The sequence below is a fragment of the Pterocles gutturalis genome, unplaced genomic scaffold (assembly GCF_000699245.1).
Source record: "Pterocles gutturalis isolate BGI_N339 unplaced genomic scaffold, ASM69924v1 scaffold19230, whole genome shotgun sequence".
In the NCBI taxonomy this organism is placed as follows: Eukaryota; Metazoa; Chordata; class Aves; order Pterocliformes; family Pteroclidae; genus Pterocles; species Pterocles gutturalis.
The window spans coordinates 50,890-72,759 of NW_010146331.1; the positions used below are offsets into that span (position 1 = coordinate 50,890).

The window sequence follows — 21,870 nt, forward strand, 5'->3', positions numbered from 1 at the left end:
CTACAGGAGTAAAATTTCTTCACATTTGGGAAAAAATACCATGTTGGCAGTTTTGACTTCCTGTAACAAATCATGGAAATGGTAATAGAACAAACTGTATGTCTGGAAAAATAACACATAAAGACAAATAACACTTAAAGACATAATAACAGCAGCCACACTGGGTCAGACCAAGGCTTCACCTGGGACCATATTCTGTGTTCCTCGCAGATCTCTAGGGAAAGCTAGGAACAAGACAAGCACATATGGTATTGTTCCCTGTGCTCTCTCCCAATCTCCCAACTGTTTTCAGCTCAAGCGACTTCCTGAACTGCATGTCATTTCTGTGTGTTTAATAACCCCCAGAAGATTTCTCTTCCAAGTACTTGTCCAGACTGTGGCATAATGTGTTTACAAGAGCAACCTTAATACTATCATTTCTGGTCTTCTGAGTGCTGGACTTTGCAACTCAATCCTCTTTCAATGTAGGCTCAAAAAAAAGAATTACTTACCTCTTGAATCCCTGAAGTCTATGTGGCTTGGTGGGTAGTGTTTGCAAAGCCTCTCCATTATCTGCTTGTAGTGCATAAGCCTGTGTAAAGGTCTGAGAAGGAAGGTATTGAGAGGCAAGTAGCAGACTTTCTGTAGCTCAAAATCCCTGCAAAAGGTCTCCAGCTTGCGAGAGTTCTTGATCCCGTTCTCCAACTCCATTAAAATCTCATTGTGCTTCCACAGGTGCATTGTCAGTTGCTTATATGCAGAAAGAAAAGAGCATGTGGTAGAGCTATTAGCAATCACTGTGAGACATGACTCAGCCCAAACCTATTACAATAAAAAAGTCCAACTAGCACAGCAGTTGGGATTTTGCAAACAAAATCACTGTGCAATACAATGGTTCTGATATTCACTTGAAAAGGAGAAATGGCATTACTTGTTTGAAGTACACACCCCCGCCCCCTCTGCACTCCCTGTAAAACAAGAGTACACGAGTAAACAGCACTAAGTGTCACCTCAAGGAGAAATCCAAAGGCAAGGAGGTGACATGAACATAGCTCACGCAAGCGTAGGCGCAACAGGGAGAGAGCTAGGCAATGCGAATGCAGAGCTAGGAAACAAAATAGGATTTTCTAGGAGGATGAAGGGATTCAGTTGCCCTGGTTCCCTTAGGTGCTTTTGGGGATCTGGGATGCAGACAACTGGACTTCTAGCTTCTGCTCCCCTGTTGTTAAGGAGAAGTTGCATCACCCGGGAATCCAAACAAACACAAAAATAGAGGAGGAGTCTGACAGAAACGGGTATGTTAGAGTTCTTCCGTGGACTATGTCCTCTTCTCAGTGCAGTCTCTAAGATGATCCCACCGTTAGCAGGGGAGTTATGCACCAGCAAGTGAATAAAGTTTGCATGAAGTATGTAACCTCGTTAAGGTCTCAGCATCACAGACATTCACGAGTCCCATTCAAAACAATTCAGCAGCATAGTTTTGAACAATTAACAGGGGCTTCATTTGTGTTTTTCAAAAGCTAAACTGGTTCTTCAGGATGCACAGAGCTTCTCTGAGCAGTGAAAAAGAGCCTCCCAGTACTGGTTGAATATTAACCAGCAACAACAAAAAAAAAATTGAATACATATGTTGAATGGACTTGAGAAGATAGTCTGGCTTATCCTAAAGTTCACGCTTTTTGACACATTTCTAATCAACTCCCCCTCTCCTGTGATTTGTGACATCCTTACTAGAAATATACCTTCCTTACAGCCAAACTGCTTCCTCCGCACATGCTGCATATTCATTTTAGAAGCCTGTAACTCAAGAAAAGACACAGCAGATCCTCTGGACTACTACTACAGAGGCTGCCCATGAATTGCTTGTTCTTAACTTCTCTCTTATGTTAATTAAACAAGGAATGTCAGTTTTCTTATCTTTTAACAGGTCTCATGATAAATATGTAGAGTTTTAACCAACTTCATCATTTCCTGTGCAGTTCTTAAAGTCAAACTGGGGTCTGCCTCTTTCCTCCACAAATCTGTGCTTAATGTGGCAAATGAAGAAAATCCTCTAGTGGGAAAGGGACAATGGCAAAGGTGAAAGAATGCTGACAGGTCTAAATTACAGTGACGGCTGGATAGTTCCTTCAGACTAGTGCCACAAAAAGACCTGCAGACAGTAAAGGACAGACAATTTAATCTTGCAAGGTACCAAGAGCAGAAGCAGAGCTCTCTGGGTTTCCAAAAACTGTTTGTGAAAAGGTGCATGTTTCTTGAGAGTAGGGCTGGAGGTAGAAAAGTCCCCTCACGCGTTTCTTCCAATGCATCTTAATTGTGTCTTGAGGGGGAAAAAAGCAGTTCCTGCTAAGTACCCTGCAGAAGGGGTAAGGCTGCCTTACTGGTGACAAAGCTGTCTATGTCAAGGACTCTAAATCAAGATTTCTATGTTCCCTTTTTCTATTATGTCTTTTTCTGATTTGCTGTATAATCACTTGCACGTCACTTAACTTCTCTGCATCTCTCTCTGTCCTTCTGAAAGATAAGCCTAGTACTAACTCATGTCTCAGGAGAGCTGTAAAGATTAAACCTCTAGCCAAGGACTCAAGGCTGCTCTATTTACTAACTGCAGAATGTCGAAGTGGCAATCACCAAGGAAAGATATATCAGATAGTTTCGAAAGCACTTTGAGACCCACATGCCGAAGGTGCAGTGCCGTGTTTTGCCACACATTGACCCGAATGCAGCGCTACATATTTAAGGTGTGCTGTGTGTTATCCCTCCATACTGTAAAAGTCCACAGGGTTTTCACAGGTTCCCGTGCCTGCTTTCCACACTGTTTGTTCAGTAACACAGAGCATCAAAAATATTACTCTGGCCAGACTAAGAACAGATGCAAAGTCTCCTGAACGTTACACCTAGATTTACAGTTCATACATGTACTTTTGCTTTTAGCTTTAAAGGGATCAAAGGCAATTTTTCGCATTTATTAAAAAACTAACTTGTCAAGGTAATGCATAAATATGTTTCTCAAATCAAACCAAACCAGTATCCAGGTTACGGTCACTACTCCTGCAATATCTCAACACTTATATTTGCAAGCACAAGTAGGCACATTCATCGTTTGAACAGTCTCTTCGGCCATACAAATTCCAATGTTTTGCATTCTTATTTGAAAGAAAGAAGAACTGGAAATGAAATGTTCCTGAACTTTTGTGTTTGCTGATGTTACATTTGGTTGGGAGACCGGGGAAAAGGGCTGGACAATTTAAAATCAGCTTGCAATTCTGAAATCTCAGGGCTCACCAAGCACTTGCTACTTCATCAGAGGAAATTTTTATAGCATAAGCCTTGATTACAACTGGCAAAAACCAGCACAAGAGGCAACATGAAAATGAAAAGCACAACAATTCTAATCCATGTCAAAGCTTAATAGTTACAGGATCATTCCTACCTTCATACTCTGAATGTTCTTTAGCATAACATCTCCGATTCTTTGGTAATCGCCTTTAATGTGAGCATTAGAGCGGCCTTCCCTGTCAGCAACAGAAATATCACACACTTCAGTCATGCAATAAAACCGCATAATCACTTATAAGCACAGAAATGAACTCAATAGCTCATTTCATTTAAATTCCTGACCCCCACGCTCCTTTGCTTGGGAGCATGCGAGGAATCTTCTTGATGGAAATGCAATTCCCAGGTACGGCACACCCTTCACCCAGCCTGGCTTGCACTCCTAACAACAGAGAGGGCAGCAACCTAACAAAAGGATTAGACCTTTAAAGAAAATCGCTTGCGTTTCTAAACACACCAGAGAAGGCTGGAAATGGCTTGAGAATAAGGAAGGCATCAAAATCCCATCACAATATGTGGGCTTAGAGCAGGCAGATAATTCAGTTAAGAAACAGGGATTGCACGCCGGCACAGGACCCGCAGGTGCTCCTCCTCTGAAAAGGTTTCTGCGTGTGCAAGGGACAGTGGCACCAAAAAAAAAAACCAAACCAAAAATCCATCCAGCATCTGGGTTTGACTCATAAGTGTTACATACTGGCAGGATTTTTCTTTCAGTGTCTCACTTTTGGTATTAAAAATGCAAACTGCTCCCTCCCACCCAGCCAGCTGCACTTGGGTGGGTGCTCCATTTGGGAGAAACCCAGCTCCTGATGAAAGAGATATTCCTGCTTCTAAACCCATGTGCGAGACAGGCAGGGATACCACATGCTAACTGAATCCAAACATGTCTTTTAGAAAACACAGGAGGAAAAATCATTAATATAAGAACCTAACTGTTACAGATCTCTTCCAAACAAGTTAGTTTTTCAAAAGAAAATCACTAGCTGGGGTGTGGAGAGAAGCACTGTCCCTCTCCCCTTTCCAGCTTCTAATACTGCATCCAATTTTCCCACAGCGTGGCTTTTTACATCCTGTCTTCAATTTTTAAAATTCAGTTCAACTCCCACATCTGAGTACGGGAAAGACAGATCCAGTCCTGGTGTGAACAACTGCAATTCAGCCACAGAAATGCACTACCTTGGAAGAACAGAGAAATATCATCAAGCTCTAAATGAACTCAAGGTAATAGGACCTCTGTTCTGTGTTACTGATAAATGGATATATTGTTTTTCACCCACTTGCAGTAGTTCACTCTTCTAAGAAAACTCTGTGTGAAGGAATAAGTGGATAACCAGGTGGTAAATCTTTGCATTCCTTAGGACCAGCAATTTAGCCAGAGAAGTCCCACACTCACCAAATCACTGAGGATGCAGCTGTTGGTAGGAATACACTTCCACTGGTAAGATGCATAGAATTTATTTTTTTTCAAAAATCCATATTATTACATGAATAGATGCATATCCAGACATATATTTTGTTTTGAAAAGTTAAACATAGTTATGTTCATGCTTTATAATCTCTCTGCATCCTTTCCTAACCAGGAAATGTGGAGGGCACAGCTTATGAACACTACACAGTGACATCTCCTATTTCATCCTTCGACAAAGAGACTCAGCTGATAAACAAGGGATTGCTCCATGTTCATTTGAACAATATCCAGTTTCACAGTCTGTATTTAATTATTTCCTATTGTGTTAAGTCTCTCAGGCACTCACATGCCTATTTAAGCAAGAAAAATACAGTTGTCAACAAGATTTTTAATGTTTTTTCTGAACTCAAAGGTTACACTGGGGTAGAAGTTGGGTTGTGTCAATAGTAACTTTAATTAGCATCACCAGTTTTAGCAAAAGCACTACATTATATAAACACTGCCATAGTCAAAACATGCCCAAGATACGATCTATATTGCAAGGAACAGCAGAGGTATGTACAGAGGTTACAAGGCACATTATCTGAGGATAGAAGTCCAATTTCTCTATGCAGGAAGCCTCTGCTTGTCAAGTCATCTCCCCACTATGCTGTTCCCTGTCCTCCCCTTCCCCCACATCCTATCCATCCAGCAGATCTCCCTGCTGAGATTTGCTCTGAGAGGTTGTAAATAAAACTTCCCAGCCACTAAAGCTCTGCTCAAAGTGGTGCATATCAAAGTACCCCTGACTGAAAACCACAACCGTTTGAAGTCCAAGGCAGTAGCACCGCACTGGCAGGAAGCAAGGGAAAGTCGCCCTCCACCCGTGCAGCCAGCGTGCATCATCCCATCCCAAATGGTTCACGCTGTGCCGCTACTCACAACCCCAGAAATGTCAAAGCCAGATGAACCTGTGCTGCTGCCAGCAATGATGTGGTATTTGGTAATTATCTCTGGAAGAATTCTTGCTTTATGTGTTATTCTCTAACACTCTGGCATTGCCTGGATCCTTTTTTATGTCTCTACATTTGAATTAATGTAATGGACTTTAACAGTTTGGTACCTTCCGATTTACTGCCAAGATAAATATTAAGCACATCATTACAGACTGCTGTTTCTAAATAGCAATTGCTTTTCTGATCTCAAGGCTACAATAAAGGTTGGCTGCAATACTGGTTGCAAATTTCTTACCTACTAGCTAGCTACTTAAAGGCTGACTGCCAAGCATACCAAAGTCATAGTGAGTGCTTCCACTGACTTTGTGAACTGCACAATATTAAGGGCAGTTATTTGAACAGTCAGGTGCTTATTTGCTGGCCCCTCTTCAGCACAGCCAGCGCTGCCTGCTTGCACAAGCATCTCATCGCATCAGTCACATGAAAGCATCAGGAACATTCCCCTTCATTGGCTTTGGCCACAGACTGGTCCAAGACTTTTTTTTTAAACAGTTTGAGGGCTTTTAAATCTTACTCTGCAGCTTGGCAGAGTGACAAAGAAGGAGAGAAGGGGGTTCCCCAAAAGCCTCTCTCCAGCTGCTGTCTGAACAGTGAAGAGCTGAATTGTACCAGAGCCCTCAGCTCAGGCCAACAGAGATAACCTGTGCTGCAGGCAGATGCATACTGCTGGAAGAAACAAAGCCCTAAGGAAATCCAGAAATGTGATGGCTGAGTATTGCTCCTTGTTCCAGCCGTTCTCCCTGCTCTGGTTATTTATTTCGCTGCAAATGCTGCATCTTGCAACAGAGATTATTTTCCCACTGGGCATGGTGCATACGTGTGTAGCCTGTGATGTGGAGCAGAGAGGCAGGGAAAGCTAAAGCCAGGCATGGGGGAACATGTCAGCTTCACATCTGCCTCCCAAACCCCACCCTCCACTCCACCCCAGCTCTCTGCTGGGACTCCACAGTAACCCCTGTGCTACACCTATCTCTTCCCCAGTTCCTCAGCTGGAAGTTTCCTCATCCTTGCAAATCCCAAGTAAACAAGAAGAAAAGAAACCCCAAGAAAAGCACATCCAAATATACAGAATATTAAAATAAAAACCAAACACCCAACACATCAGATGGTGTCTTACTGCTTCAACAGCCCAAAGCACAGTAGCAAAGGAGAGAGCTCTCCCTGTGGTGTATGTTTTGAATAACAACACTCAGCTTGCTGGGAGGGAAGAAGCTGCTCATTTGTTGTGCATCGATGGATAAATTGTTCTTCTTACTCCTTGTTTTCATGGGTCACTGTTTGAACATGGTATCTATCTGCCAGAGACAAGGGACAGAGCTCAGGGACTAGGTTCTTACAAATTTTCATCAGGAGCTGATTTATGACCCCCAGCTCCATACAAGATGTAGGAGCTGGTTTCCCCACACATAATGGGCCCTCACTCCCCTGACATTGGGTGGGGAGGTCTAGAGTCACTGAAAATCATGCTGAGTAGTGGAGATACTATTCCATAATAAGTTCATTTCCCATTTTTCTCCAAACAGCCCCATCCTTTTTACCGTAATGCAAGTGTACAATTGCAAGCAAAGAGGAGACCAACTTTTATACCTGATAAGAAACTCAGACACTACCTTATCTCTTACTAAAAATGGCCACCAGCTTGGCTTACAGAGACTACACAAGCAGCTATGTTGGATTTTCCAATCATGTAAACTTCTCAGTGTACATATTTGAAAAATGAATGGAATTAAATCTCAAGTCAGCCCATCCTATCCTCAAACATTCAGAAATGCTAGTAGAAGGAACAGAAATTTGACAGGAATGGTGCGAAGACAAAGAAGGAGAGAAAGATACCTCAGTGGAGATTTTTTTTTTCTAGGTCAACATAAAAACTTCCATTGCAGCCCTTCAACTGAAGCAAAGAACTTCAATTGCCAGCAAATTATATCTCCGGTGTGCGACCTTCTGCGACATGCTCAGGAACAGCATCTCCCTCCTGAATACTGTCGCTTGTTGTTAAGCACTTAGACACTTCTTGAATTTTTAAGAGTACTATTAACTAAAGATCTAATATTAAGAAATACCTTAAGCATTCTCCATTAAAACTGCCTTTTTAAATAACATGAACATTTTGTAACTGCAAAAAGGAGAGTTGATAAAAGCAAAACACCCTCTTCCTCACTCCCACCCTACTATTACAGAGTGCCTCTCATTGCCCTGCCTATTCCAGCCAATTCTGCAGCTGTCATTTCCAGCAGTAAGTGTTGCACAAAACGCTGTTCAGAGCCTAAGAAATGTACTGCTGAAGCCACTGGAGCTTCCCAGAGTCCCACCAAGCCTTCGGGGAGTGTGCACACATTTAAAGACTTTGGCTAGCTATCCCTGTTGTAGGAGAAAGCAAGCGTGTGTCAGTAATGCTTTTAAATGGTAAGAGGCCAGACCAAGTAACACCATCTCATGGAAACTTGTACTGAGAACACAACATTTCATACCTTGCCGTGGCACCTCCTCAGAGGCGATCCTGGGCACATCCCACCAGGAGAGCTGCAGAGATGAATGTAACATGGCTCTGGGTGTGACTAATGGATCCTGGACAAGCTATTTCTCTCCCACCATTTCAAATTCATTTGGGTGTAGCACGGATCTAATTCCCAGAAGTAACCAAAATTGAGTTCAGCAATGCAAACTGTCCTCTCAGAAGCGAGCCTGACACACTGGCACCAAGCCCCTCTTAATGTCCTTGTCTCAGGAATCCATACTGTGTGACTCCCAGGCTTGTACTATAATACAGACCTCATTTCCGCACATAGGAAAAAGACACTTCTGAAACTGTCCTCTTCATTCCTCTTCATGAGACACACAGAACCAGTTGAATAGTCAGCACTCATGCATTTGAGAAGGCGGACAAGGATTGCTGCCTTGTTTATATAAACTGTTTATCAGGCTCTTCTTTTTGACCACAAGTACTACTTCCCAAACAAAAAATGGTTAATAAATCAACATTTAGCTCATATTCCTACACCTCCCTGAATGCTTTTTATTACAGGTTTTCAAACTGGCTTCCATGAATCCTGATTGAGCCTTCTCCTTTCATATGCTAAGATCTAAGAGCTTTTTTTTTTTTTGCAAATTACCAGCCGCACATTTCTCAGCCACATCTGGTCGTATTGCACAGCAACTTTCCTCAGAAGTGCCTGAGAACTGGGAGTCAAATTACTGGCTTCCCTGGGAGAAGATGAGTCTGCCTGCATTTCTGGAAAGTACGCAACACTTTTTCTTCCCAGCACATGGGTATTCACACTGACTGATAGGGCTTCCTAGGGCAGAAATGGCCATCCTGGCTTGCGCTAGCATTGCTCTCTCCAGTGCTTAGCGGCTGACCAAGGGGGGAAATTTATGATTCTCCATTTGCCACCTTCAGTCAGAATTTACAGGAACATTTGGAAATTTGTAATACAAACATTTAAAGGGGTGTGGGAAGATTAACTTTTTTTTTTTTTTTTTTTTTTTTTTTTTTGGCTGGAAAATGGTGCTTGTGGCCCAAATGAATAGCCTATTAAACAGTTTAGACAAATGAAGGAGCAAAACCTAACTGACTTCTCAGATTCGGCTGGATGGAGGTTAATGGAGCATGTCATGCTCTGCCTGCACTGCCCACACCTCTTCCTCCTTGCCATAAAATCTCTCAGGCCCTGGGAAACAGAAGCCAGATTTAAGTCACTGGGATACACCTCCCATATCTCCTCCCGGCAGAAAGGGTTTGGAGCTCCTGGCCTTGCACCCAAAGACTTGCTGAGGAGCAACCTAGATGAGTCCTGGTAGCCAGGACCAGGGTGCCAGACATGCCTCTCCTGTTGCTAAGAGGACAGCCTGATGTGCACTGTTCCCTCTCCCACCTCAGGCAGCTTCCGGCTCTTTTTCCCTCCTCCTCCCTTGCTGTGTGAGGGGGCAGAGCCCCATCCCTGCCTGCTGCCCGCCTGCATCCACCGAAGGTCATCCTTCCTCTCCCCAACCCACAGGACCTCCAGGAACACGGTCAGTCTCGTGAATAGAGCACTCGGCACAGTCAGGGAACCTGATGGGATTCACGGGCTGCTTCACTGACCAGCAACAGCACAGGCAGGGCAGAAACATCGGCCAGAGCGTGGTATGACTGATCTTAGGATGCTGTGCAATAAAAACACCAGGAATCTGCTCAGTTTCACGACCAGAAAGAAATTCTGGCTGTGAAAAATACAGCAACTTCCTAAATTCTGCAGCTGGCGATTGGTGTCAGCATCAATTTCTGTCTTGTTAAAAACTTTCTCACTATGTGCTAGACACTGAGATCTGCAGCTCTTAGGAAATGCAGTGCTAAAGAGAAAAATAGGTGAATTGTGCAAAGAAACAAATCAGACCTGCCAGAATCTATAACTGGGTCAAAAGGATACCAACCCTTAAGATGTTCAGTAGCAACCAGTCTGCCTCTGATGGTAGATTCAAACAGTTCAGAAGCCTTCGAGCAAGCCATAAATAACGTGCACAACCTGAGCTGCTTTGAGACAAATACTAAAAGTCTATAGATGCTTTAACAAGCTAAAAGCACAGAGCCATTTAGCAATTGCTACACGTGATCCTCCCCTGGCCTTCCTCTCCTCACCGCTCTACTGCGGAGCACCAGCTTCAATGTGATCCAAGTCCTAGGAGACCAGGGAATGGCCTGTAAGAGCTTCCAACATGGAGCACAAAGGCTTGAAACAAACCTTAGACAAACACACTGATGTCTAAGCAAAGTGCAGTTCAGCCTGCTCGCTCTAAGTTGATAAAACCCAGCATCCTACTCACTAGGGGAACACAGATGACTGGTCGCAGGAGGCTCTTCCTCTCAGACAAGCTCCCACAACACACTTGGGCAGCTAGGGGCTTCCAGTGGCTTGATGAAGACCACAACCCTTTCATTCAAAGGCCCCTTTGTAGGACACACCACCCTCTCACGAATGCAGAGCATGCTCATGTCTCAGAACAAGCGTCCCACCTCCTTCCCCACTCCCGGAAATTTAAAAGAGCTGATGGAAGAGTCAGCTTTAAATGAGCTGCCTTGAACCCTGCCTGCACCTGCCTGCAGCCGTGCCACGGGCTCAGCCAGGCCCAGCTGACGCAGAGGCTCTGCACTGCGGTGGTGAACAGAGCCCTGCTGGCTTAAAACCTCCCCAGGTCAAACGCATAGGTACAATCATGACAGCACGGACACTGAGCTAGGTGACTTTGACCACACCAATGAAGAAATGCCCTATCACACTGCCACCAGATTCTTCTATGCGCTGAGGGGTTGTTTATTTTTGTCGCTCACGATTTAATTAAACAGTAGTCTCTATAGGATAGTTTATTGCTTGCAGCTAATCTCAGCATCTGTGGCATCATATTAAAACACCAACACCTCCAAAGTAACACCCGCCAGCAAATCCACCTCCCTTCTTAAGGCACATATTCAAATCTTCCAGAACTTTAAAAAGAAATACCATCTACAACAGTGGTATTATGTTAGGTAAACCCATGCTGTTGGTTGCAAACAGGATGCAGACCAGGGACAGGAACGTGACTGCAATTCTGTCAAATGGATCAGAGCAGCCAACAGATAATTCCCAGTGGTTTTATTCTAACTGTGGAAGGACATGCAATAGCTAAGCTGACAAAGCAAGAATGAGGTGCCCATCTGGGACACAGTTACCTCAGCAGAATATTTTTGAACAAATTTGGATTGCAAAGTAACTCCATAGCAGATCAGCACTTTATATCATAGAGTAACTGCAGATTAACTACGATATTAGGAGCATTAAACTGAGGTTTACCACTCTGTGAAACCATAGCCTTAGGGCACAAGGAAAAGCTGGAAAACAAAAGGCTTACTCACCTCTAAAAGAAGCTAACTGAAAAGGAGAAACAAAATAAAATAATGGAAAGTCTAAAAGCCTAAATATTTTTTCTGTCTTTTAACATACCTCAGCCCACTTACTACAATGCCACCTCTTCACAGCAGGCTGTTCTTGCAACATCATCCAATTTTTGAAAAGCATCACACCTGAACAGGAGATTGGCATCCACTTGTAATGCCATCAGCAACAAGAAGGACAGAGGGGGGATCTCTGTTTCAACATGTGCCCCAGGAATCAGCACCTAGCAAGCTCACTAGATTAGACTGGTCTGAGAGAGAGCACAACTTGACCATTTACTATACATTTTCCTTTTCTCACCGTTCACCCTTAACCCCAACTAGCTGAGGATTAACCACAACTACTGTTAATCCTACACCATGGTTGGAGAAACAATTGCTAGTTTATAACATTTGAGCCTTCTTGGAATACTTGCCATGAACGTTCATTACTGGGAAGCAATTAACACCAGTAGAATCCAGACTGGATTAAACCAGTAGCAGCCCAATGAAAAAAGGGAAATACAGGCAGAATCACTGCACAGCCCACACCTTAGGAATAACTTTATGTCAAGCATCAACCACAGAGTCTTGGGTGAGGATGTCAGCTCTAAGAGGCAGTATCACATTCCTCTCTCCCCAGAAAATACCTGCTAATTCTGGAACTGTGCAGGGTGGGTTTGGATAGCACTAGTCCGTAATGTGTTGTGCTCTCATTCAGTGACCCCGCTCATCACATCACAAAAACTAAACTCACACATTCTAAGACCGTGTTTTCCTTTTGTTTTGATTAATTAGTTAAAGAGGCATTAAACTGATTAGCATTCATCAGGTCTGCCTGCTCTTCTTTCACATGATTTTCCATTGTCAGTTTTCTACATGAGAAGGAAAAGCTGGGCTCCCAGCACCAAAGGTAAACTACCAAAAAATGCCTACACAGAGCAAGACAACCTAGTCCAGACAGGTCTGGATATCTGGAGCTCAGATATCAATGGTCAAATAAACTGAGTTAAGAGTCCTGCCAGGGAAGAATTACTCACTTCATAGCTATTTCACAAAACTGCCATGTTTTACTGTCACTATCATGCTAAGGACAGATAATTTTTAAGCCCACTGTCCTCTTCCAACACTGTCAATTTGTAGAGCGCACTGAAGACTCTGAGAGTGCCAAAGCTGCTATGCTGCAGAACGGGAAACAGGTCTCCGAAATCTCCCCCAGCCTACACCTATTTGACAGAAACAGGACCTGGTCCTTTGTTGCTCCCTCTTTATTTCTGATAAGCCTTGCTTGCAATATGTTTTTCAGAAGAGCTGCCATATAGAAACACTGACATTTGGCAAGAGAAAGCTTAATCCAGAATTATGATCTCATTTGCATATGTCTGTACCTGACTGAGATATCTGAACAACAGAGTTTGTCGAGTAAACACGAACAAAGCATTATTCAATATACCCAGCCTGTTAATAACCAACATCTGTTGACTTTCACAAATGAATCACTATAGTAGACCACAAAGAGCTAGCAAAAAGGGAATTAAAAATGTTAAACTGCATGGCATAACACAGCTAAATAACAAACAACAATCTTACCACAGAGCAAGTCTCTGCTCAATTTCCTTGAGAAAACCAGTGTGAAATTTGTGCAAAGGTTCGAAGTTGGAGAAAATTATATTTTTCAGTGTTTCAGGCATGCAATCCTCTTTACTCACTGCACTGTGAAACCACTACAAAGAAAAAAACAAGCAAAATTATCGGGGTGGAATGCAGCAGGTATGATAATTTGCTGTCTTTATACACCTAACCCAAATATACCTAAACCAGTAAAGACCTTATTTACCTGGTACTAGGAATACAACCCAGGCTACCCCTGGCACTCCAACACGCTGAACTGGTGCTCTTATCAGCAGTCAAGCCCTGCACAGTTAAAAAAGAAACTCCCTTCCACTTTGCCATCACTGATCAAATCCTGAAAATTCTTTTCAAGACCAAACTGGTGGTCAATACAAACTGAATTTGCAAATGCTGTAGGTGCAAGAGAAACAGTACTGAAATACTTGCAACACTTGCAAAAGTTGCAGTAAAACCAAAAAATATGCTCTGCATTTTTCTTTGCCAAGTTCTGTCTGAAATCCGTTTGCCAGGAGCTGGCACAGTAAACACTCAAGCCCATGTTGCTCTGTGCAGAGAGAGAACATCATGCACCTTGCAAAGTGAACAAGTAGAAGGATGGTACTTTGCACTTCCAAGACAAGACACTAGTAGCAGAAACTAGGAGGGTCAGTGCCAAACACTGTTAGGACTGCAACGGGCTCCTGCTCAGTTTTGCTCCGTGTTCTCTTTTTTTCACCCTAATAGACCTATGGGTGACACAAAGCCACAGGATTAGGGGGCTTGCCAAAGTGGCACAGATAATTTTCTTCAGCCCTCCCCCTCCTCACTGCCCTGAGGGGTTCCGACTCTCTATAGTTGACTTGCAGCAGTGCCTAGGAGGCTGCTGGGACCATAGTCTTGATTGACACTGTATCAGGTGAAGCTGACTCAGACCTGGGATAAAGAGAGACCCGTCCCGAGCCTCCCTCTCCCCTGCTTTATCTCTGCACTGAGCAGAGCCAAGGTTGAAGAACTGCACACCTACCAAGTCTCAAAATTCACGCACGACAGTTGTTCCTTCTACCTTTTCCACTGATGCTGGCTACTTGTTCACTCTCAGTGACCTTCTGGGCTATACATCTGTGGGGCCCAGCTGGTGGGCCTGATGACTAGCTTAGAGCCCACTGCATGCCTCTTGGTGACACAGCAAATTCAAAGTTGCCTACCACAAGAATAAAGGTCATAGTGGGAAATGGGGTTTACCTCTGAAGAGCTAAAACTTTTTGCAGCCACTGCATGAAACAGAAGATGAAAACATCATATCTGCTGCTGAGATTGCAGCAATGACCACCATCTCACAGAACCTGGCCTCTTCCCTTGTTGGTCTGGCTTCCCAGAAAGCCAGGATAAGCAGGCAGTGGAGCCACAGTTATCTTGCTGCCTGTAACAACCATGCTGCTCCAGCCTACACTGGCTATGTCTAAGCTGGCATCAGACCAACTGCATCTGCCATGTGGGCTCCTGGAACAGACAAGAAGCTGGGGAGAAGGTGTCTCTCCCTGGTTCCCAGCTGGTACCATCAGACTCTTCCCTGCAGCAAGACCAGAACCCTCAATGCAGGAGGTGGGGCAATGCACCTCACAGAGTTGCACACAGTGGGCGATTAAAGAGCTGGGAGGTCTGGAGCTGGCAGCCCTGATGAAATACCACGAGAGGTTTTGGATCCAGTGCACTCTTACAGACAATTGTTATTTAAGGCCACATCTTGCACACATTACTCTTGGAAGTTAAATGAGACTGTTGGTGTGTGTGCAAAGAAGGCACGTATTTGCCTTGGTGATTTTAACAATCACACTCTGATCAGATGCTACAGATTAATGACTCATTTAACAGACAGTTTCACTTACTGAAAAATCAGAATAATTCAAACAGGCAGTCCACAATATTTCATGTTAAATGGAGGGCATTTAATCCAGGAGAAAACATTTATATGTTCCCCTAGAGAGCTACTTCAGTTTTAAGAGAAGTCATTGAAAACCCACAGGCATTTTCAGCAATTTCAACCACAAAGCATGAGAGCATGAAAAAACAACTGAACCGTGTCCCAAGTTCCTCAACCTGATACAGTTTTGTAGTGCATGTTACTAACCACAGTGCAAATCTCTACTTCCTGCTTTTTGTGTTATTTCCTCCCTAGAGCTGTATTCCTGTGCACTGTAGAGGATACCTACAGTGCAGAACATAAAAGTAGCACGGAACAGTTAAGATGTTAAATGGAGCAGATGAAATACTACTGCTTAACTAGAACGTCACATGTTTCATAAGTAATGCTCAAGTAAACATACCGATGTGATGACTTCAAGGTCCTTCAGGTATGTTCGTTCTGTGGTTGCTACTTCTTTAGCAATGAAGTAAGCTTTCTCCGTCGGGAATCTCTGCAAATTGCAAACACATTAGGTTTTCATCTGCTTTTATGGAGCTGCGTTCTGTAGGAAAAAACTCCAGACAACAATCACCAGGAGAGTTACAAACTAGTGACCCTTGCATGTGGTTACTGTGACTCATGCTTGAATGCTCCTAAGCCCTGAAGCCCTGAAGACAATCCCTCCTTGCAAACACAAGAGAACAAGTACTTTCTGTGGGTTCTTGAGAGACTTTTTTTTTGCCAAGGTGGTTTCTACAGCTTTGGGGTGCTGATATTCCTTTCAGCTTATTCCACACATCTGGAGCAGGACATATTCTGAAGCTCACAAAGAAATCCTTTGTAGGCTAGATAACCATTTGAATCAAATTTGACAAATGTCAAATTTGACAAAACAACAAAAATTAGTGTCTGATTATTGTAGTTTCACTGTCAGGGTGAGAATCCACAGTAAAAATACTCTAAAAAAAAAAAATCTGTAAGACTTTCCCAGTGTGGCTGGACAACCTAACAGTGGGAGAGAGGAAGAATTTTAGGGTAAGTTACAGATTTCAAATTTCAGGGAAAAAACTTCAAATCTTCCTGTGTTATCCAAGAGGCAAAAGTGATTTTGACCTCTTACTTCTGAAGAGCCAAAGGATCCCAGTTGATCTTGCTCTGTGTTGCTCAGGAAGCAAGAAGGAAGAGCAAAACATCCCTAAGTCTTTTGCTTCTACATTTCCTCCCTGAAGATCAGATGCAGAGGATGCACTAGAAAGGGATGTGAAGGGAGCATTTCCTGGCATTTCACTAGGAAAGTGGGCATTTCTTAGTCCATATACAACCCCATAGGAACCATCATCAGCTGGTATAAGCTAGAGCAGTCACTGGCTGCTATAACTTGGACTGGCACAGAAAACTGTCAAGTCTATTAACTGATTCTTGGCTTTTCTTCTCAAATTTATCTTACATATCTTGCTAACTATGCACAGTGGGAAAAGAGACCTTCCTTACACATGCTCCCATTTTCCAGCAAAGCCATCTGAGTTCCTACCTTCTGCCTCTTGAGATGCTCCCAGCTGAGCAAAAAAAGGAGATAGAAGGACAAGAGCAACCCCCTCTCGCCCTGCAGCACAGGAAGGATGAGCCAGCAGACACTCAGAAAACCCTGGCTGAAACAGAATCACTTCTGTCTTCAAAAATCAGTTTTGGATGTGATGCTCCCCTATGGCTTTGCTGCAATGATGGGGCTGAGCCAAACACTCCCAACTGAACACTGCAGGCTGTGGCTCAAATAAAGCATTTCTACTCCCACAACCAAGTTATCCCAGTGACACACCGGAGAGCCTGGGTTGGATGCTCCTGCACAGACTCAATGCTGTTCCTTTCCTTTCTGTCACTCAGAAATTCTCCCTCCAGTAATACAATGAAGTCTGTTCTGTTACAACAAACTACCAAACTCCACTTAGAGAAGACCCTGTCAAAACAAGGTTTTAATGTTGCAAACAACAGGACTGGCCCAGATTTATCCCCCGTTAACCTGAGGGATGCAGAGCTACAGACCTTCTCTTTTCTGCTTAAAGAGGAGCTGGGGCCTGTAGCTCCTACACCTCTGTTCAGGAGGATGAATCCAGGGCACTGAGTCCTCAGCTACAGTTCTGTGGTTCTGGCCTGACCCACTCTGAACTGTGAGTCTGGCCTCAGGAGCACAGGGATGGATGCTCTTGGACACACTGTGACTGAGGACAGCAGATACCCAGTGATTCAACTCAACTTAATCTGTGTGGATCTTTGATGAGGAAGCTGCAGGGGGTCTAGATACTAGTCACTTTGACAAACAGCAGTAGTCACAACACAGACAAGAGAGCCAAGGCCAACTGCCTCTGCCTTACCTTCCTTTTGACCTCCTCCTCATCATCAGTCCTAATGCATGTTGGGTCAGTCAGCAAAGGGCTGATCAAGGGAGATGACTGCTTGGCATCAGGGCTCAAGTTTGGAGATAAAGACATATTTGCCACTGATGGTCCTCCTTGGGAATTGATGGAAAGCTCTGAAAGGTGAGGGCTGCCAGTCAGAGAACCTGCTAAAAAAATGGTAAAAGAGAAATCAGTCAGGACAAGGTCTCTCTAGAAAGTACCAAAAAGAGTTACAACCTTAAGTTGAAACATGTGAAATTACACTACAAGACACAGCCATCACAGTCCACAAACTAGTCAAAATGGACTTGAAGCCAGAGGAGCTGCATCCACTTGCATTAACCAAGGGACTGGAGTATTCTTTTAGCTGACGAAACTGGCTGAAATTAGTGTCTCTGTAGGGACGGGGTCAAGGCATACAAGACTGAGCTGCAATATTTAATGCTAGACATTAATACAATTTTTTTCACCATTGTAATCCACTCTATGAAAGAGAATAAATACAGTAATAAGGGAGTCATCCTAGGACTGTCATTCTTTCTAGCAAAGTAGAACTTCAAAGGCTCAAATCAGTACTTCATAGGGAGCTACAGGACACATGTTAGAACAAATTTATCTAGTGGAAGTCTAGAGAAAAAGAGACAACTTTCTACAGCAGTGTTGCTGCTAAGACCAGTCAGATCTGACATGAAGGGAGAACACTACTAGTTCCCCAACTTCTACACACAACACAAGTACGTACATTATACCTTGTAGGTCTTTCCATGCTCCTCTGATTGTTTGGGATGGAAATGCTAGCATTACATTTACATAAGAAAAGCAATACTTTTAATGCACAAAGCATGACAAGTTTAGATTATCACAGACATAAAGTCCCATTTAATTTAGGATTAAAATATTAAAGAATTAGACAATTAATTACACTCCCATGGATTCATATACACTACATTAAATATTACTGAAATTAGCATTTTGTCTTATGGAAGGCAGCCAGACTGCACAAAAGAAAGAGTTTGCCAAGAATGCCCAATGTTCTCCCAGTTATCCCTCCTCCAAATCTCTGAAAATCTAAACCTGTTTTAGAAGATGGATCTGTCACGTGGAATAACATTTACAGTCTGTACCATTTTGGCATCATACAATCCAACAAAATAAATGTGACAAGCTGTTGATAACCACAGCTAATAGGCTATCTAAGATTAAATATAAAACACATACATCAACATATATAATTAAAGTCAAATACACTTTACTATCATGTGTTTATATCCTTCCTAGATTATGATAGGTAAGTGTTCCTGTTGCTACAACACAGCTGAGATACTCCAGTAAACAGAGGCACCAATAAATATAATTCGGCCAGTAGTAAAGCCTATTTATTTTCTGGAAGAACTCAAGATTTATTGCTAGAACATGAATGTTTTCCAATTCCAAACCAGTTCATGTTTATATGTCATTCCTTTGAAAAGAGAAGGAAAAAAAACAATACAGTTATCAGTTTATGTAATCATGACAGTTATGTAGCCTATTATAAATCAAAGTCAAAGCAGTATTTGTCTGAAATAAAGGGCTGTATTATTACAGCTATCAAGAAAGGATTTACCAACAGTTTCACACTAAATCAATGTTCAGTGAAATTTGAGAAAATGCCACAGCTTGTTACACAAATGTCAATTTTATTGACACTAGCACACAACTGTATACAGTGTTTTCAAAAGAAATAGAATTCATCATTGAGAAATAGTGAAACAGATTAATAGCAAGGTTGTAAGGTTAAAAGTACTTCACTCTACATTACAAAAGACATAAGAAAAGTGGTATTACCTCAAATGTGGAAACAAAGAAATTCTGGCACTATGCCTGTCATACGACAGCGAATAAATGATTTGCACCTCTGTGAGAAGTTCACAGGCATTATAGTCTAGAAGTTAAATAGCACCTATCTGTGACAGATAGATATAGATATATTGACATATCTACGTACCTATTCATAATCCTAGATCTAACTTCTGATGTACTGGACTTCTTACCAGTACAACTCAAGTATTTCAAACTATAAAATATCAAATGGACAATGAATTAAAAAGACTTCCTAGCCTACACTTGGAAGACACGACTTAGGAAAAGAATTATGGAAAGTATGACAAAAAAATGTGCCTGGTGGCTCACAGCATTGAGTATACACCCTACTGATTAAAGACTTGCACACCAATACATCACTGACATTCTCAAACTTATTTTGCAGCAAGTTGAAATGCTACATCCACCTTTTTGGTATCAACGTGAACATGAGCACTGACCAACTCCAACCACCACCACCACCCGCAAGCAAGGGCTCAGTTACACCCCATCCACCAATATGCTGAACAAGTGAAAATTAAAGCTAGGTGTAAGAAAGTGGCTATTTTACAAAAGGCCTCAAAATGCTGTTACATTAGCATAATCTGGGGCCTAATTATAACCAACACAGCCATGAAGACCAACACATTGGATGTTGCTCTGGTAAAGGTGGGAAACAAACTCATTCTGCTGTGAGAAAGTCAGTAAGTCATGAAAAAATGAAAATGGAAGGTCTTCTCTCCCCCATGGCCAATCAATCAGGATGTGTCATGCTGATGGGTCATGGCAATGCTGCAAAGTGAGTTTCTTTTTTTCATGGAGGTGAGGAACAAATAACCTGCATTAGCCAAACAGTCTTTTCTCAGTGTTTCATCTGACCTCCTGCCACACAGGAGTATATTCATACAGGCTCTACTCATCAACTACATACTGCAGAACATAAACAAAAGCAGAAGGGAGAAGACCGATCTTATTTACAAGGTACTGAAATTCCTCACATTTTACCCTAAAGGATTCATTGATTGACAGGCAATTATTAGCATGTCAGCTGCCAGATATCAAGTGGTACTGCACAGCACACTGGAGGCCTAAAAGGTTTGTGGTTGGTAACATGAAATTGTCTTTGCTCATACATCAAGTGATTTTTATTTAGATTCAGACTTTGGCCATCTTTCAAATATAATGGAGCCAGCTACATACACACAAACCAAGAGACATGGACAAAGGGATGTTTATCTAAGGATTGGTTAAGCACATACTAAAATGATATCCCGGGTGGAGTGGGCAGAAATTAAGCAAATGCTTCAATTATTTTCTGAGCTTGGATTTAAGAACAGAAACAAAAACTGTTTGATGACAGTGGCCAATAATGATAATGCACTTTACCACAGTATGCCAAAATTAGCCCATCAATGCTAAAATACCTGGAGTGGTTCTTAGTTCCACTGAGCTAGTTTACTCTCCAGATATTGGGAAAAGGTACTGCAGAAAATAAACCTTTATTAAAAGCTAATTTGAAAAATAAAAGCTATGGAACAATGTCATTTTACATGGGCACAGGACAAGAAACTATGGGTTATCATCTGTCCTGGTTTCGGCTTTACATGTGTCTGAAATCACTGCTCATCAACATACACGTACCACATGCTAAATAAAATGAAGCCAGTGGCTAAAATCAAATACTTCATAGCTATACTTCTGTCAAAACACACGTCACAGTTTCTTGCTGCAATTTGGTGGTGGGAATGCATGGGAGTGCCGGCAAGCTGGGGGCAGGCCGGGCTGGCAAGCCGTGATCCCCCCCACTAGCAGCATCAGCTTTACTCTAGGCTCCCATCATGCACAGACATTAAACCACAGGGACTGGTGTTGAGGTTGGCACCGACGGAGACTTGGGCTGGCTGAGCTACACTGCTTTAAAAGATGCCCAGTACCAGGGGAAAAAAAGTTCAAACCAGTACTTTTCAGTTAATGAAGAAAGTCCCTCCCAGAGGTCAATTCAAATCACAGGTGAGCCAAACTGCCTGCTGCCCCTTTGCTGGCTACATGGACAGCTTAACATGACCTGAAATCCCTCCTTAGAAACTTTAACCTAACAAGGGAGTGCTCTCCTATTTGTGAGGAAGATAAATGAGACTCAATGTATCTTGAAGATAATCTTCCTCTATTCCTTTCCCCCTGAAACTGCTGAGTGACAAACTCACCCCATTTTGTGTTCCGTATCTGCTTCAAAAGAAACAGTTCCCATCCCTACACACCGTGTTTTAACAGGAAGGAACAGTACAGCTGTGTTAAGATGCTCCTCTTCTACGGAGCACCAAGAAGTGAAAAATTCTTCTCAGTTTCCATTGTGCAATTTTACACATTGGAAACTGAGAAGAAACATCAACCATTACGGCAGGTGACTGAAATTCTGCTGGAAAATTTCTTGTACAGCTACAGTGCTCACTCTAACTCCAGTGTCAGCTGCAGTGACACAGGTCTAGCTTAATTTTCCATAGTCACAGTGGTTGTGACCT

General features: G+C 42.7%; 1 protein-coding gene across 1 annotated transcript in view; it reads right to left on the reverse strand.

The window, feature by feature from the left end:
* FARP1 (FERM, RhoGEF (ARHGEF) and pleckstrin domain protein 1 (chondrocyte-derived)) overlaps window positions 1–21,870 on the reverse strand; it is a gene marked incomplete at its 5' end in the record, with an annotated part of 69,973 nt that overhangs the window by 15,652 nt on the left and 32,451 nt on the right. The window contains 5 exons of the mRNA XM_010085711.1: window positions 492–729; window positions 3,413–3,494; window positions 13,196–13,329; window positions 15,541–15,630; window positions 17,489–17,676. Of these exons, the coding sequence (XP_010084013.1) occupies window positions 492–729; window positions 3,413–3,494; window positions 13,196–13,329; window positions 15,541–15,630; window positions 17,489–17,676 (732 nt within the window). The remainder of the gene's footprint in view (window positions 1–491; window positions 730–3,412; window positions 3,495–13,195; window positions 13,330–15,540; window positions 15,631–17,488; window positions 17,677–21,870) is intronic.